This window comes from Candoia aspera, chromosome 1 (assembly GCF_035149785.1).
Source record: "Candoia aspera isolate rCanAsp1 chromosome 1, rCanAsp1.hap2, whole genome shotgun sequence".
Taxonomy (NCBI): domain Eukaryota; kingdom Metazoa; phylum Chordata; class Lepidosauria; order Squamata; family Boidae; genus Candoia; species Candoia aspera.
Genome location: NC_086153.1, coordinates 86,998,247 through 87,014,253, shown reverse-complemented (window position 1 = coordinate 87,014,253; position 16,007 = coordinate 86,998,247). Strand labels below are relative to the sequence as shown.

The following is a 16,007-nucleotide window of genomic DNA, read 5'->3' as shown; positions in this document are numbered from 1 at the left end:
CATTTGCTTGTGGATGTTTAAAGAAATCTGCACATCAGTGAGTGTATTCCACAATAAATGTTTGCAGCTGCTCTAGCTTGCAGAAACACATAAAACCAATGAAATATGGAACTTCCAGTGGGGACATGGCCGACTGAACAGCTGTGCCCGCAAGCTCCGTAGGCAGATCTGACAACGTGGCTTTTTTTTTTCTGAGCTCAGGCTGGCTTTTCCTGAAGCTCTAGAGCATTTTCATGGATAGAAAATGCTCAGAATTATCCGATCTGTACTCCAAAACTACACCTCGCAGCCAGAGGATCGCAAACAGTGTTAGTGCTAATCCAGTAAGAGACACCGGGAGGCTGGGATGTCACCATTTCATGCTGTAGCGTTACAGGGACACTAAGTTGAGCCACCCCATTTATAAATCACCCAATTTATATATTTTTAAGTTTATGTACCCCAAGAGAAGCTTTCTACAGCAAGGAGAAACAATCTCTCTTGATGCTTATCGTTATTTTTTTAAATTAATTTTTAAAAATCTAAGTTTTGGCTTGTTTCGCCATTTAAATATTAAGGAGGACTGAGAATAAATAAGTGCATCCCTGCTATTATTTTTGTATTGAATTTGAAGAATTTGATTTTTCCCTACATGTTGAATCTGCTGTTTTGAATCCTCAGCTTTCTGTTGCTACTTTCTCTGGGAAGTTGCCCCTTATCACTTTTACTTTTGTAAACATTTCCAGAAATCTTCTATTAACTCTTAGTTTTGCCAGTTACGTATCTAGGGGGCGCCATAATCTAGTGTCTGCAACATGGAGGATTTTAAGCAGATATTTTCAGAGCTTCGTTGTGAGATCAAACAGATTTTCTCTGATTCCTGTCAAGCTATTATGCAAGATATTCAGGACATTGTAGAAAATACCAGCTTTAAAATGTGTCATCTGTCTGAGGAGGTTGTGGTAAAAGTTGATCCTAATAAAGATAGAGATGTTTCTACCAACAGCAAAATTGAAGCCTTTGTTGAAATGCCCGATGGTCATGACCAGATTCTGGTGCTGAAGATGTTAAAGGACAGACCAAATTGCAAATCAGAAATGGAATTGTTTTTCTGGTGGAATGTAATGGGAAAGAAGAGACTTTGCTCTGTAGGAGGTTTTCTGCTTAGAAGTCTGAGTTTCTAAGGGGAGCACTTGGGCTGTTTGACTTTTTTAATGAAAAATGCCTTGTTTATATTATGGAGATATGTAAATGCTCTGGTATACTTTGAAGTGGGGTAAAGATTTAAGAATGTTTATTTGGACTGCTTTTAAGGCAGAGTGAGGTTGAGTGGGCCTTAAGAAGCATTGCTAATAACAAGGCAACAGGAGGCGATGGCATCCCAGCTGAACTGTTCAAAATCTTGCAAGATGATGCTGTCAAAGTAATGCATGCTATATGCCAGCAAATTTGGAAAACACAAGAATGGCCATCAGACTGGAAAAAATCAATTTATATCCCCATACCAAAAAAGGGAAACTGTTCAAACTATCGAACAGTGGCACTCATTTCACATGCCAGTAAGGTAATGCTCAAGATCCTGCAAGGTAGACTTCAGCAGTTCATGGAGCGAGAATTGCCAGATGCACAAGCTGGGTTTAGAAAAGGCAGAGGAACTAGAGACCAAATTGCCAATATCCGCTGGATCATGGAAAAAGCCAGGGAGTTTCAGAAAAACATCTATTTCTGTTTTATTGACTATTCTAAAGCCTTTGACTGTGTGGACCATAACAAATTGTGGCAAGTTCTTAGTGGTATGGGGATACCAAGTCATCTTGTATGCCTCCTGAAGAATCTGTATAACGACCAAGTAGCAACAGTAAGAACAGACCACGGAACAACAGACTGGTTTAAGATTGGGAAAGGAGTACGGCAGGGCTGTATACTCTCACCCTACCTATTCAACTTGTATGCAGAACACATCATGCGACAAGCTGGCCTTGAGGAATCCAAGGCTGGAGTTAAAATCTCTGGAAGAAACATTAACAATCTCAGATATGCAGATGATACCACTTTGATGGCTGAAAGTGAAGAGGAACTGAGGAGCCTTATGATGAAGGTGAAAAAAGAAAGTGCAAAAGCTGGTTTGCAGCTAAACCTCAAAAAAACCAAGATTATGGCAACCAGCTTGATTGATAACTGGCAAATAGAGGGAGAAAATGTAGAAGCAGTGAAAGACTTTGTATTCCTAGGTGCAAAGATTACTGCAGATGCTGACTGCAGTCAGGAAATCAGAAGACGTTTAATCCTTGGGAGAAGAGCAATGACAAATCTCGATAAAATAGTTAAGAGCAGAGACATCACACTGACAACAAAGGCCCGCATAGTTAAAGCAATGGTGTTCCCTGTAGTAACATATGGCTGCGAGAGCTGGACCATAAGGAAGGCTGAGAGAAGGAAGATCGATGCTTTTGAACTGTGGTGTTGGAGGAAAATTCTGAGAGTGCCTTGGACTGCAAGAAGATCCAACCAGTCCATCCTCCAGGAAATAAAGCCAGACTGCTCACTTGAGGGAATGATATTAAAGGCAAAACTGAAATACTTTGGCCACATAATGAGAAGACAGGACACCCTGGAGAAGATGCTGATGCTAGGGAGAGTGGAAGGCAAAAGGAAGAGGGGCCGACCAAGGGCAAGATGGATGGATGATATTCTAGAGGTGACGGACTCGTCCCTGGGGGAGCTGGGGGTGTTGACGACCGACAGGAAGCTCTGGCGTGGGCTGGTCCATGAAGTCACGAAGAGTCGGAAGCGACTAAACGAATAAACAACAACATAATTCTATTTTTTAATGAGTTGGATTAAGATTAATTGGATTGCTTTTAAGGTTTGCTTGTTTTTATTCCTTAATGATTTGTTAAGATTTATAAGGTATAATAATAATTGCTTGGTTTTAGGGTTAATAGGGTTAAGATTGTTATAGTATTACTAGTTATAAAAGTAGACAATTTATACTTTTTTTTAGTTTGATTTCTATTATAGTAGACAAATGCATAGAATAGTGGTAGGAAGGGAATAATTGAATACGTGTTGTCTTTGGGGGAGGAAATTGAGTAGGAGGTTTATATATTTCTTTTTCTTTTAATATAAGGAGAGGGAACAATTGTATTTAGTGATTTTTATAATGCGCTAATGGAATGATTTATAGAAACAATGTGATTTTGGTTTGATATAGAGTAAGGAGTTGATTATGGAAATTGCTGTATATTCTTGCTGTTAAAAGTTGGAAGTTAACTTTTTATGTGATCTTTAAAATTCTTTTCTTCTTGTGTTTCACACTTTTTTAGTTTTTTTCTTTTTTGTGGGTTTTTTTTCTTTTTTGTAGTTTTTATCTTTGCTTTAAACTTAATAAAATTCTTATTAAAAAAAATAAAACCAATAATGAAATATATATCTTTTGAAAAAATAACAGATTTAAACTAGACTTCCACAAGGGTGAATATTATGTACTTTTCATTTATGTTGCAGAGTTAAAAACTCCCCCCTTAAACAGTCTCCGGGATACCAGATTGAGCTAGTTATCCAGTTAGTATGGGTGAGTGGTGAACCTCCTCAGCAAATAACAAGTCTTGCAATCAATTCTGCCTATGGATTGTAAGTATATTGATTTTACATTTTATCTCACTCAGATGTTATATTAGAAAATGAACTCAGTAATTTATCTCCAGTTACTTTAAGGTCATATATAGCTGTATTAATCTACTGATACATATAACAGTAGTATTGTAGTCTTAGTCTAAAATCTCCTTAATTACAATAATACCCTATTGCATTTCTGTATAACTATTGATGTAAGATGTGTATAGAGTTCTTTTTGGAAAAGATTAATTGCTTTTAAAATAAGGCACACCTTTGTAAAATTAATTAAACCCACGTCTACATATGCCAATCATTCTCTCTCATGAACAATAAGAAGCACACACATTCTTCTTACAAAACAAATATTTAAAAAAAGAAATAGGAAAAAAACAAGATTGACATAAGATGAGTGGGAAGGTGTAGCTGTACTGGGAAGGGAAAGAAAAAGAGAGAACAAGACTGGATGGTGATGAGATGAAGCGAAGATATAATAGTACAAGGAAAGAAAAAAAGAGGGAAGCCTTGTTTGGGTACCACTGAAAGGGTTAAAAATTACTAGACAAGCAGTCCTCCCAGCTGCTGGCTAATCTTCAAAGACATCCTCACATTTCAGCAGAGATGTTTACAGTCATTTGCATCTTCTGTCCAGTCCTATCTCTTTATCAGAGAATATAAGAAGCCCCTTAATTCACAAGTAATTACTTGGGGGAAAGTGTCCTTCTTTTGGTATTATGACTAGTATTATATTTGTCCATATTGCCCAACTGGATTGGTATTGTATCTATTCATTATATGGATGTCTAATGTATGAAAGTGTCTACGTTTCTAGAAAATATTCACCAAAAATATTTCCGTGGGATAGCATTATAATAGTGTATTAAGATTATGTCTTTATAAAGTTATTGCTTTTTAATAAATTAAGCAGGCTATGTTGAGCTTAATAGTTAAAGGAAGCATATGTATGTGTATGTATGTATATATGTAGTGTGTGTGTGTGTGTGTGTGTATAATCATCTATGACTGTAATCAAATATATATTGGTTTGATATATTGCTACTTTCTGGCCAAAAAGTAGAGAGTCTGAAAAACTGATTATGATGAAACTGTGTATTCTGGAGCACTAACAAAAGGGAAGCATTTGCAAGAGTCAAAGCCTTAGACGTGAGAGTAAGAGAACCAGAACGTAGTAAGAGAAGGCAACCTTGGAAGTATGTCTTGGGGAAGAGGCTGCATTACAAAAGATGGTATCATTGATCTGCTGTTCAGAGACTTCAACTAAGTTCTGTTTTACTCTCAGAATATTATTAAAGTAATTTTTCAGTTACTATTTTAGTGTAAACTTGCATCTCAGAAAATTAAGAGAGTAGAAAACATTCATCTGAATAATGTTTTTTTCAATAACTCTTTTCCAGAGTAGTTTTTGGTAATTGTAATGGTATTGCAATGGTTGACTACATTCAGAAGACTATGCTTTTAAACCTTGGCACTATTGAATTGTATGGCTCTAATGATCCTTATCGGAGGGAACCTCGATCTCCACGTAAAAGTAGACAACCATCTGGAGGTAAGGGACTGATAAAAATGTATACTATGCTTGTTTTTTAGAAGTGCAGATTACTAGCTTTTTCTTTGAAAGTGACAAGAAATCAAAGCTAGATACATAGATTGTGGGATTTTTTTCTAGAAACCTCTCTTCTGATTGTCATGGATAGACTTATCCATACTAAAATATTCAGACACTACCACCTTTTTCAGTTAAGCAGTATCAATTCATCATGTTCTGTTGCTCATTACAGTAGAATCTTGGTTAACTGGCACCCACAGGGATTGGTAGATGCCAGATAAATGTAGTTTCCGGTTGCTTGAGAGTTACTATTAAAAATAGGTGCGCCAAGGTTAGACTTGCCTTTCTACTAGAGAGGGATTGGCTGATCCCTTTCTGGCAGAGGGGTGGGTTTGGGCTTGGTGCGCTGTGCCTCACCAATCTGGTCCCTTTCTAGCAGAGGGGTGGGTTTGGGCTTACCTTTAAAAAGTTGGGTTTGAACTTGCCTTTCTGCTGGGGGGGTCAGGTCGGCATGGCGCGCTGCGGCCAGGTTTGGACTTGCCTTTCTGCTGGGGGGGTCGGCATGGCGCGCCAAGCTTAAACTTACCTTTCTGCTGAAAATTGATTGTATTTAATTTTTTATTTAACATATTATTTCTTCATTCTTTTGCCGGTAGCTTGAGAGTGGCGGTTGCTTGAGTTCCGGTTAACCAAGATTCCACTGTATTTTCCAATTCTTCCTCATGGATTTCTATATCTAATTTCTGAGCTAATTACTTCAGTCATAACACCCAATACTCCTCTCATTTTCCATTTTTATTTTTTAAAAATTCCATACTTATTATAGTGTATTGAATTTAATTTGATTAACTAAAAAAAGTCAGTCTCTGCCGCCAGAAGGATGAACTGTGTCTGAACAGGCAATTCTGGAAGTGCTGAGCACTACACATTAGGACTGTGTAGCTGTTGACATCTTAAAGAAGCTCCCTTTTTTCATGAGTTTCTGTGGAACAGTTGTGTTTGTGAGCCTAGGATAGGCATGCTACAATTAACAGGAGCCAGCATGGATTTGTCACAAATAAATCATGTGAGCCTAACCTGATAACCTTTCCTTCTTTGATAGAGATACTAGCTTTGTAGACCAGGGTAATATCATAGACACTGTAGACCTTGGCAAGCTTTCAACTGACTGAATGACTTCCCCAAAGAATGATCATTAATAGTTCCATTTCTGTTTGGAGGGCAGTATCAAGCAAAGTGTCAGAGAGTACTGTCCTGGTCCTGTCCTGTTCAAACATTTTTTTATTAATGACTTGGATGAGATTGTTTAGAGAACATTTATCAGGTTTGCAGATGATACCAAACTGGGAAGGTTTACTACAGGTAGTCTTCGCTTAACGGCAACAATTGGGACTGGAATTTTGGTTGCTAAGCGAAGCTGTCATTAAGTGAATCTGACCTGATTTTACAACCTTTTTGCATCAGTTGTTAAGCAAACCACATGGTTGTTAAGCAAATTGTGTGATTCCCATTGATTTTGCTTGCCTGTGAGGCATTTCGAGGCTGCCACTGGTTCTTAGGAAGGAGGGAGTGCATTCCAGGGAGATAAGAGGACTCACAGTCTGGAAAGGCTTGGCAGAGAGACAAAGAAAGTTAGAGTGGCCCATTGCCCTAGAGTCTCTAAGGTTATTCCCCTTAGGTTACTTAGGATAGCTTTAGTCTGGCAAGATTCTGTCTGTATGATGGAAGCAATAAAGAACTGGATATTGGAATACGCTGACTCGACATTGTTCTTGGGCCAGCCTGACATTGCCAGAAGCCAACCAGGAAGGTTGAAAATGGCAATCATGTGACCATGGGACATTGTGATAGTCATAAATGCACCCAAATCGTGATCATTTGACCACGGGGATGCTGCGACCGGTCATAAGTGTGAGGACCAGTCATCAGTCAGTTTTTTCAGCACCATCATAAGTCCGAACTGTCACTGAACGAATGGTTGTTATCTGGCTTGGCAGTATAACAGGATCTGGGCATTCTTGTTGATTACAAGTTAAATTCAGCCAGCCATGAGATGCTGCTGCTAAAAGGGCAAATGCTATTTTAGGATGCGTTAGTAGAATAGAGTCCAGATTCTGGGAAGTAATTATTAACTCTACACTTGCCCTGGTCAGATCCCATTTGAAATACTGTGTATGGTTATGGGCATCACAGTTCAAAAATGATGGTGACAAATGAGAGTGAGTTCAGAGGAGGACTCCCAAGATGGTGAAGCATCTGGAAATCAAGCATTAAAGGGTTAATCCAACAGAAAAGATGACTGAGGGGGAATATGATAGCAGCCTTCAAATATCACACAGAAAATGGAATGGAATTATTTTCTGTTACCCCAGAGGGCAGGAGTAGAACCAGTGTTTCTCAAAGTTTCTGTATAAGTAGCTCTATATTATGATCAAGTGAACTAATTGTATAAAAGTGTACTTTTGGCTTTCTTCTAGGCAAATAATGCAAATAATTGCTATATTCATTTTTTTTTTATTTTTAGCAGATTCTATTTCTAATATAGTTTACTCAAATCAAGTTCTGCAGCAGATTTTCCTGGCTTCCCATGCAAAATGTTGGTGTCTTGTCTTTTTTTTCTGTTGCTTCATTAAGGCATGCTGGCTGTTGTTTCTTGCATTTGTGGCCTCTCTAGCTTATACTCAGAGTCTGTGAAAAACCTCACCTCTTACATATGTAAGTTATCTAATGACAATGTAGTATATTTAGGTTTAGTTTAACTTTTCATGCTTCCTTAGATTTATTTTACATTAATACTTTTCTCACTGTTGTATGAACAAAAGATTGATTTTTATATTTATAGAATTACATATTGTTATGCTTTCAATTCAGGATGCAGAATACATGTGGTCCCCCCATATCAGGCGCCTCTCTTTGTGCCTGTTGCACTGTGATGTGTTTGGTTTACAGCCAGCAGTTGCCAAATCTCACCATAATCCAGGGCTTTCCCCTAGCACTATTCAGTTATACCAGGTACCGTCTAGAATAGGCTTTGGAGAGAGGATACGAGGAACCTTTCCTATCTGGTCTGTCCATAGCCTGTAAATAAGGAGCCTCTTCACAGGTTCAGTATTGCTCACAGATTTTCCTGCCTTGTTACTTAGTTTGTGCCTATCTCCTTGTACCAGATAAAAGTGAACAGTCAGATGAAAGAGGAAAAATTCAATCTGCATTTGCTGTTGCTTTCAGTAATGCTGTATTTTTTTCTCTTCATAGCAAAATTACTATGTTGTCATTAAGTGAACAATGTTGTGTTTCTAGAAATAAACATGCAAATAATGCTGAAGCATTAGGCTAAGTCCATGGGAAATGTCTTTCCTACAGGATCGCTATGAGTCAGGGATGGGAAGCCTGTGAGCATCCAGAGGCTGAATACCATTTCCACCACACTTGACATAATGGCTGAAGTCCACCATTTGGTGGCCATAGTTTCTCACCTTGCCATAATAGACTTCAGAGTGTTTCTTCACACGCTAGTATGTCTGCCACATCAAGGTCACATGGTAGATTTCTGTCATGATGGATTCAAGATTGATTCCACTCCCTTCGTATTCTCTCAGGTTGGCATGATAATGCTGATCAACACTTTCCTGCCCAGGGTTTGGATTCTCCTCTTAAGCCTCATCAAATTTTTATCATCTCCTCTCTTCCCATCCCCTTTTGTGAAATGAAGAGATGTCATTAAAGCAAGAACCCAGACTTCTCTGAAACCACCAAGAATTCGTTAAAAGTTGCTTTTGCTCAAGAAATGATTATTCTTCAAAGCTTTCTGACTTGGGCAATAGCTTGGTGGGGCTTTCTTCATGAGGGAGGGATTATCCGATTGTATATATTTGGCACGGTAACTTTGAATCTGCCAAGTATTTTATATTTTTTTATATTCACAATAATTAGAGCACGATGTACACTGAAATCCCTTTCACTAAGCCACTCCTGTCTCAGTATGACTTTGAATGAAATAGGACAGATACATGCATTTTACCCATCATAGTGATCTAGTACCGGATGTTCTAAAGGTAGAAATAGGAAAGAGAAGTAGAAGTACAAAGTACCAAGGAGGCTCTCTCAGGGTACCTTTATATTCTTAAGTCTAATTACAATATAAGATGCTATAGCAGGGTGAAAATACAGAGTGAGTGGTTATCTACAGCTACAATGTGTACAGTTTTCCAAAAAAGTACAACTGTTTATCCAAGAAACCTTTTTCCTTTCTACCTCAACTAAAAGAAGTGAATAAAAATACTGGAAAGCAAATCATACAGGTGGTAAAAATCACTCTCCTTGGTAGTAGTTGCAGAGTTGCAAAATTAGTGTATATGTTGGTTGCATCAAAAGAAAAGGGAAAAAAAGATCCTTTTACTAAAAGTGCTCTGATAAAGGTACTAAAATCTCAGTTCAAACTTGGTAACTCCATGGATGTTGTTTTTTGTGGAAGTGTGCCATAAAACTGAACCAGATATCATATTACTGAGTTCCATAGACAATGGGTATATTGTGGAAAGAAGTTAACGTGTTTTGTAATAGATTTAAAATACTTTTCAGTGGTCCCATACAGCCCTTTAAAAAGCGACCAGAGCACTGTCCATTATGTATCTTGTGCCGACATGTCTGAATTATAAAGCTGTGATTGCAAACAATATGCCTCTCAACCAGCGAGATGGCTTCTACTTATGTAGCAAAATAAATTTTTATCTCCCAGCCAGTTAGTCCTGGAACCTTCCCTTCAATCAGACATTTTTCATAAGGATTTTGGAATCTACTGTTCTTTCAGAAGCTCTATGCAAAATCAAACAGATGTGCTTCTTTGAAAAAGGGTGGTAGTGAAGGGATTCAGTGAAGGATAGTTTTAAGCCCTTGCTGCCTTTCTTTACATTCTGGCTTTTTCCTCCCCATTTAATTACCAGTAAAAGACGTAAGGTTAAAAGACATAAGGGCCTGTGAAAATTATCAGTTAATGAGAAAACACAACTGGAATAGTCAATAGCAATGTACTACAAAGGAAAAGATAGCTTCTCCAATAGCTCCTCTCTCCAAATATGAATATTTCTTCCAGTATCTAGCCTGACTTTCTGCAGGAATTTAAGGCAAGTTACATGGAAGTTACCCTTCAATTTGTCTCCATAGCGATCACTCCAGGCAAATGGCTGAGCTGTGAGAGGGCAACTAACCCAACGTAATACAGTTGGCTGAGCTGGATTTCAGCTGGGTCATTTGGATCCTAATCCAACACTTTAACCAGTACACTGTGCTATTTCTTGTTCTAGTTCTGCAGTTTTAACCCAGCATACTACAACCTCCGCCCTTTATCTGTGAACTCCCTGCATCTGTTTTACTTTTGGGCTTGTTCAGTTTTAATCTTTCAAGAGTGAATTGAAGATGAGATGTGAGCAGTTTTGTTTCCCATATTAGAGATAATATTCCCATTATTAAATTGCTTAATAGGCTTTTCATCTGTTTTTAATCAGCAAAAACTATTTGACCCTAAGTGTGTAAACTATATTATGTACAACTCATTAAATTGCAATTTATGCTGCCTTTTCACAAATGCAGTATTTGGTGTAACTAAAAGGGTTATAGTAGAAATGAGGCATAAACTATTTCAGTCTTTTCCAACCTATTATTTCTCAATACATTTGAAAGCATCAGACTGAAAAAAGTTGGTTTATGTTTTCATGATGAGAGAAAGCATGGCCTGTTCTTCCTTATATATGGAAAGGCCTGGCCAAGTTCCATTATTGGAATTATTTTTAATGACTGTGTAAACCAAAATGAGAGTCCTTAATCACAATAACAACTGTGGTATCTTTTGTGAGTCAAGAAGTATAATTGCAATACTAATGATTTACGTTTTAAGCATTTTTCAATATTGGTCTAGTGGTTAAGGTGCTGGGCTAGAAACCAGGAGACTGAGAGTTCTAGTCCCGCCTTAGGCATGAAAGCCGGGTTGCTGTTGTGGGGAAAATAGGAGGAGGAAGGAGTATTAGGTATGTTCACTGCCTTGAGTTATTTATAAAAAAATAATAAAGGCAGGATAAAAATAAAATGTACTATCAAGTTTGCCCTGAGTCAATGTATAATAAAAGTGAAGTATTACTATTATACAAGACTTTAACATTTTGGCTTGAGGGTTCATTTGAAATTTTGAGAAGTGTCATATATACCATTACAAAATGAGTGACAATGATGGTGGTCATTCATGAAATGCTACAGTAGATGGATTTTAAAAAAACTTCATAAAAGGTAAATGATCAAGGCTACAATAAAAATAACTAGTGTGAGATCCTGAATAGGCAGCAAAGTTGATGCTTAGGCCCCCCAAACACAAACTCTTTCAATTTAGGATTTTCTTCTGTATGACCACCATCACCTGCCAGATGCCAAATCTTCTGACGGCACAGTTGCATCCAGAATAGACTTTCTATGTGTGTCATGTGCACATATTTCTACCTGTCTACCTTGATGATTTTTGTTCTTTCACTCTCCTATCCTTGATTTGTTCCACATCCCTCCTCATTGCTCTTCATGGCCTTTTTCATTTTCTTTCCCTCACTACATCTGATCATCTACAGCATTCCCCAGGTATCTTGCTGCACCCAAGCTTCCCCTCAATTACCAGACTGGTCTGTACCTTCTTTTGGGGTGGGGGCAGTCAGGGCCCACAAAATATGTTTTTTTATTTGCATTATTCTCTTTAATATGCTAATCATCTGATCTCTAAGGTGGGAGGGGGCAACTTAGTGCCCTTGTCCTTTTTTCGAAAGACTTTTACAAGCTAGTTTGCAAAACATATGGCAAAAATATGCTTATCCACACACTATGTGTGATTATCAAGAGAAGGGAAAAGCTAATGTTAGAGACAGAGAAGGGAGTAGTGGGGGTAAGAGGTAAGGTGTTTCAGGTAGAGAGTGGTGATTCTGCCATTTCAGGATCTACCAATATGCAGTGGCTTCCTTGTCTGGGACAAGCAGCCCGTAATACAAACAAAGTTGGCTACTCTCTGTTCCGAGGAAAAAGATGTACATATTTCACCTGTTGCTTCATTTACATTTTGTACCTTAGCTTGTAATATGTCTCAGTGCATGGCATTTCAGATTGGTCATGTGCAGCTATACTTTATATATTTGTTCAAAAAACCTGCACCAAAATGTAGTCGCTAATACACACACACACACACACACACACACACACACAGACACTATTTTGCCTCTTCTAGAATCCTCACAATCACCTTTTTAATACTGACACTTTAAACAACATAGCGTATCAAGATTCTTTATAAACATGGTCACTAGGTCTCAAGATTGTTTATTTTTCAATACTTTCCAAATTAAATCTTGCTAAAAGTTTGAAAAACGTATGTTGTGTGCTTTCTATTTTATAGCAGGTCTTTGTGATATCAATGAAAGTACTACAGTACAAGAAGATCGTTGCAAGTCACCCACTTCAGGTAATTAATTAAACTTGCGAACACTTTAAATAACATTTCAAAATGCTGTATGACTGGGGGATTTTTTTCTTTAATTTTTGTGCTCCAGAAGGCATTGAACTTCACAATGATTTTTCATATATACAGTTCAAGCAAGTATGTGGTCCTGTTAATATCTTTGCCAGGTGAAAAGTTTGTTCTTGGCTTAAAGTATGAATAAGCCTGATACCATATGCATTCTTATGTACTTATTATAATTTATTTATAGTACTGCCAACAGAAAGAACTGTATGGGAGAAGTGTTTTAATTACCTGGGACTATGAGTGAAGTAAACTTAGATCCCAGAAATTTCATGCAGTTTTTTTTCCAACTATAGACAAATATGAAATTTGTTCTATCATTTTATTGAGAAGGATCATTTCTTAAATCAGAAACTATAGTTTGCAATTGAGTGTCATATTTACTTTAGTATGAGCTTCAATTTATATATGAATTGTATACCTTTTATATAGAAGAAATCCATGCTGGTTTTGTCACATATATATTAGTTAATTCTAGCAGTAAAATGGAGAGATCTGAGTGGAGTCCAGGATAAAAACAAAAAGCAGTGGTGGTATTAAAAAGAATCATAATTGAGTCAGCATATAAGACGATTATTTGTAGTATGTTCCTTAAATACATGAGTGTAATTATCTTTTTATCAGTTAAAATTTTAATGGGTGATAGTCACTTATTTCATTCAATTCCATCATTTTTCCTGTGCCTGAATCATTATATTGACAGCAACCTGAGAGACAGGGAGGGGAAGGTACCTCAGTACTATAAAAGGATCCACTGCTGGTGGGAAGGGTTTTAGGAGTTAGTAAAAAGTTTGAAGGAAAGAAAAGACATAACACTGCCATAGATGTTGTAATACAGAATAATTGCAGGAATTTCATGGCTTTTAAAAAGTATTAATTTATTTGGAGGGGAATCAGGAGTCCCTTACTTATTTGAGCCTAATTACAGGCTTACCTGGGGTAGGAGAGCAGGGTTAGCTATCACTTGGAGGAAATACATAAAGCATTGCTCTAAAATCCAACATAGATTCTTAAAAGGAAGTAGTTCAAGATAGTCCTTTCATCGGGTCTTGTTATTTTCAGAAGTAATTTTACAGGTAAGTAAAATCTATTATTTCTTAAGTTTTAATATATATGAAAGCAACTATGCTTTAAATTTTATTTAAATTCTCCTGAACTAAATAGTACAGGCAAGTCTCACTGTATTTTCATTTTTATGTATGACTCATCTCAATTTAGATAGAATCAAGATTTCTAATGGTAAGCCATCCTATGGGATATAATGGAGTTTTTTTCCTTGTCACTAACATGCAAATCCTAACCCTAACCATTGAATATGTGCTAATTCAATTTTATCAGCCAATTCTGTTATTCTTCATGGCCTCTATACATTACACATATGAACCTTGCCCTGTGCAGAGCTTGTTTTTTTTGGCAGGAAGCCATATCAATCATCACTCTGCCCAAATTTCCTCACTTCTACAGATAATAGAAAAATCATTCTACTTTGAAATGAAGAGTGGCACTTTATCATTTACTATTCAAGAGAACTGTCACTGAAGACACAAATAATGTACTTTTAATCTTAATTTATTTCTTCTTTTTTTGAATTAGATTGACTACATGTAATTCACCGATGGAATCTAAAATATAAATTATATTTTTTGTCATTATGCACTATGAACCTTTTTAATTAAACATAAACAGTCTTCTCAAATTATATTTTTCTTTACAGTATTAAGTAAATAAGTATCCTCTGCACTTATTTGATTGGAGTTGATTGCCTTGTATAATTTAGCCAAAGTAATGTTGTTTGTCTGATTGAAAATGTGATGACATGGTGACATAGGAGATTCAAAGAGCTGTCTTTAAAGCTGAGGTCCTTATACAAATTCTGTGGGTATCAAAGGGAGGAGGGAGGTATAATTGGAGAGTTTTACATTGCATAGACTTTCTACCACTAGAAAAATGTTAAATATGAAAGTTACCCATACTCAGTGGTGATAATATATTTTAGACTTTACCATTGCATTTGATGCAGACTGGGACATTGTGTCTCTTCTTTACTTTTAAAATCTATTCCAATTCTTTGCCTTGTATGTATTTTGTTTTGAACATCCTTTCTTTATATCCCTTTCATTCTTGTTTTCACTCATGTAGGTTCTGGTTCTCCCAACAATTCTGATGATGAACAAAAAATGAATAATTTTATAGAAAAGGGTATAGTATTTTTCTTTCTAAGAGTACAGTATTATCATTGCTTTCATTAGCTTATCTTTTTAGTAAATTGACATTTTCTATCAAAATATTATTTGCAGTGAAAACCAAAAGCAGAAAGTTTTCCAAGATGATAGCCAGTGATATAGGTAGGAACTAGAAAAAATATACTTTGCTCCTTCCTGGCACTTTATTCTATGCAGTGCTTAACTCAATGATAAACCAGAGCAAGCTGCAGTGCATTATTGTTAAATTAATACTCTCCTAACCATTTATTTGCTTATTTTCTAAAATACTTTGCTTTGTCGTTTAATCAAGGAGATGGGTTTTAATCTTTTTCTAATTTTATGCACACATTCCTCTACAAAAAAAAAATTGGTTTCTGGTTTAAAATATTGAAGAAGTTCAATCCTGTAAGCATTACTGCATACATCATTTTTAATTTGGTCCTCTGAATAGACCTGATTATTTTGAAATGTGTAATGATAGATTCTTTCCAATTTTAAGGATAAAGGTATGACACGTTTTTATTTCTGAAATAAGTATATTTTAGTTAATTATTGCTAACCAAACTAATGTAATTGACAATAAATTGAAAATTACAACATTTGCAGTACATGCGAATGATGATTGAACCCTTCTGTCATAAGGATGTAAATATGGTGAATGATGAACTAACATACAGGAGAGATAGGAACACTTTCTTGCTTGGACATGGTTATTCTGCTTTCTGTTTAAATTAAAGCTCTAATTCTTTGCCCATTTAACTGGGACTATGTACTTTAATTCAGTGGGGTTCACCTTTGAGTAGATATTATATTATTGTACTATAAAGGCTTTTCTTGTTCCCTTTATTTCAGTTTCTGTCATTTTTACTTGTAAGATTTTACTAATTATCTAGGAATACACACACACATACATACACAAGTGGCTTGGCTTCTTCTAAATTTGTCTTTTTATAGCACATCTGATAAATTAACAATTTATCTCTTTTCTTTTAGACAGTGTTCAAAAGAATTTTTATATATTTGGTTGTAAATATAATAAAACTATCACTAGTAACTTGCAGATTGTGAGTGAGGCAATGATGAAATCAGTGACATT

At 36.4% G+C, this 16,007-nt stretch overlaps 1 protein-coding gene across 3 annotated transcripts in view; it reads left to right on the top strand.

The window, feature by feature from the left end:
• Nucleotides 1-16,007, top strand: part of STXBP5 (syntaxin binding protein 5) — a 115,271-nt gene that overhangs the window by 79,437 nt on the left and 19,827 nt on the right. For 2 of the 3 annotated variants that reach the window (XM_063308902.1, XM_063308895.1), the window contains exons 17-19: nt 3,487-3,612; nt 5,010-5,161; nt 12,582-12,647. In XM_063308902.1, coding sequence (XP_063164972.1) covers nt 3,487-3,612; nt 5,010-5,161; nt 12,582-12,647 — 344 coding nt within the window. Of the gene's footprint in view, nt 1-3,486; nt 3,613-5,009; nt 5,162-12,581; nt 12,648-14,846; nt 14,907-15,004; nt 15,053-16,007 lie in introns of all 3 variants that reach the window. The other variant, XM_063308886.1, reaches the window with a different exon arrangement.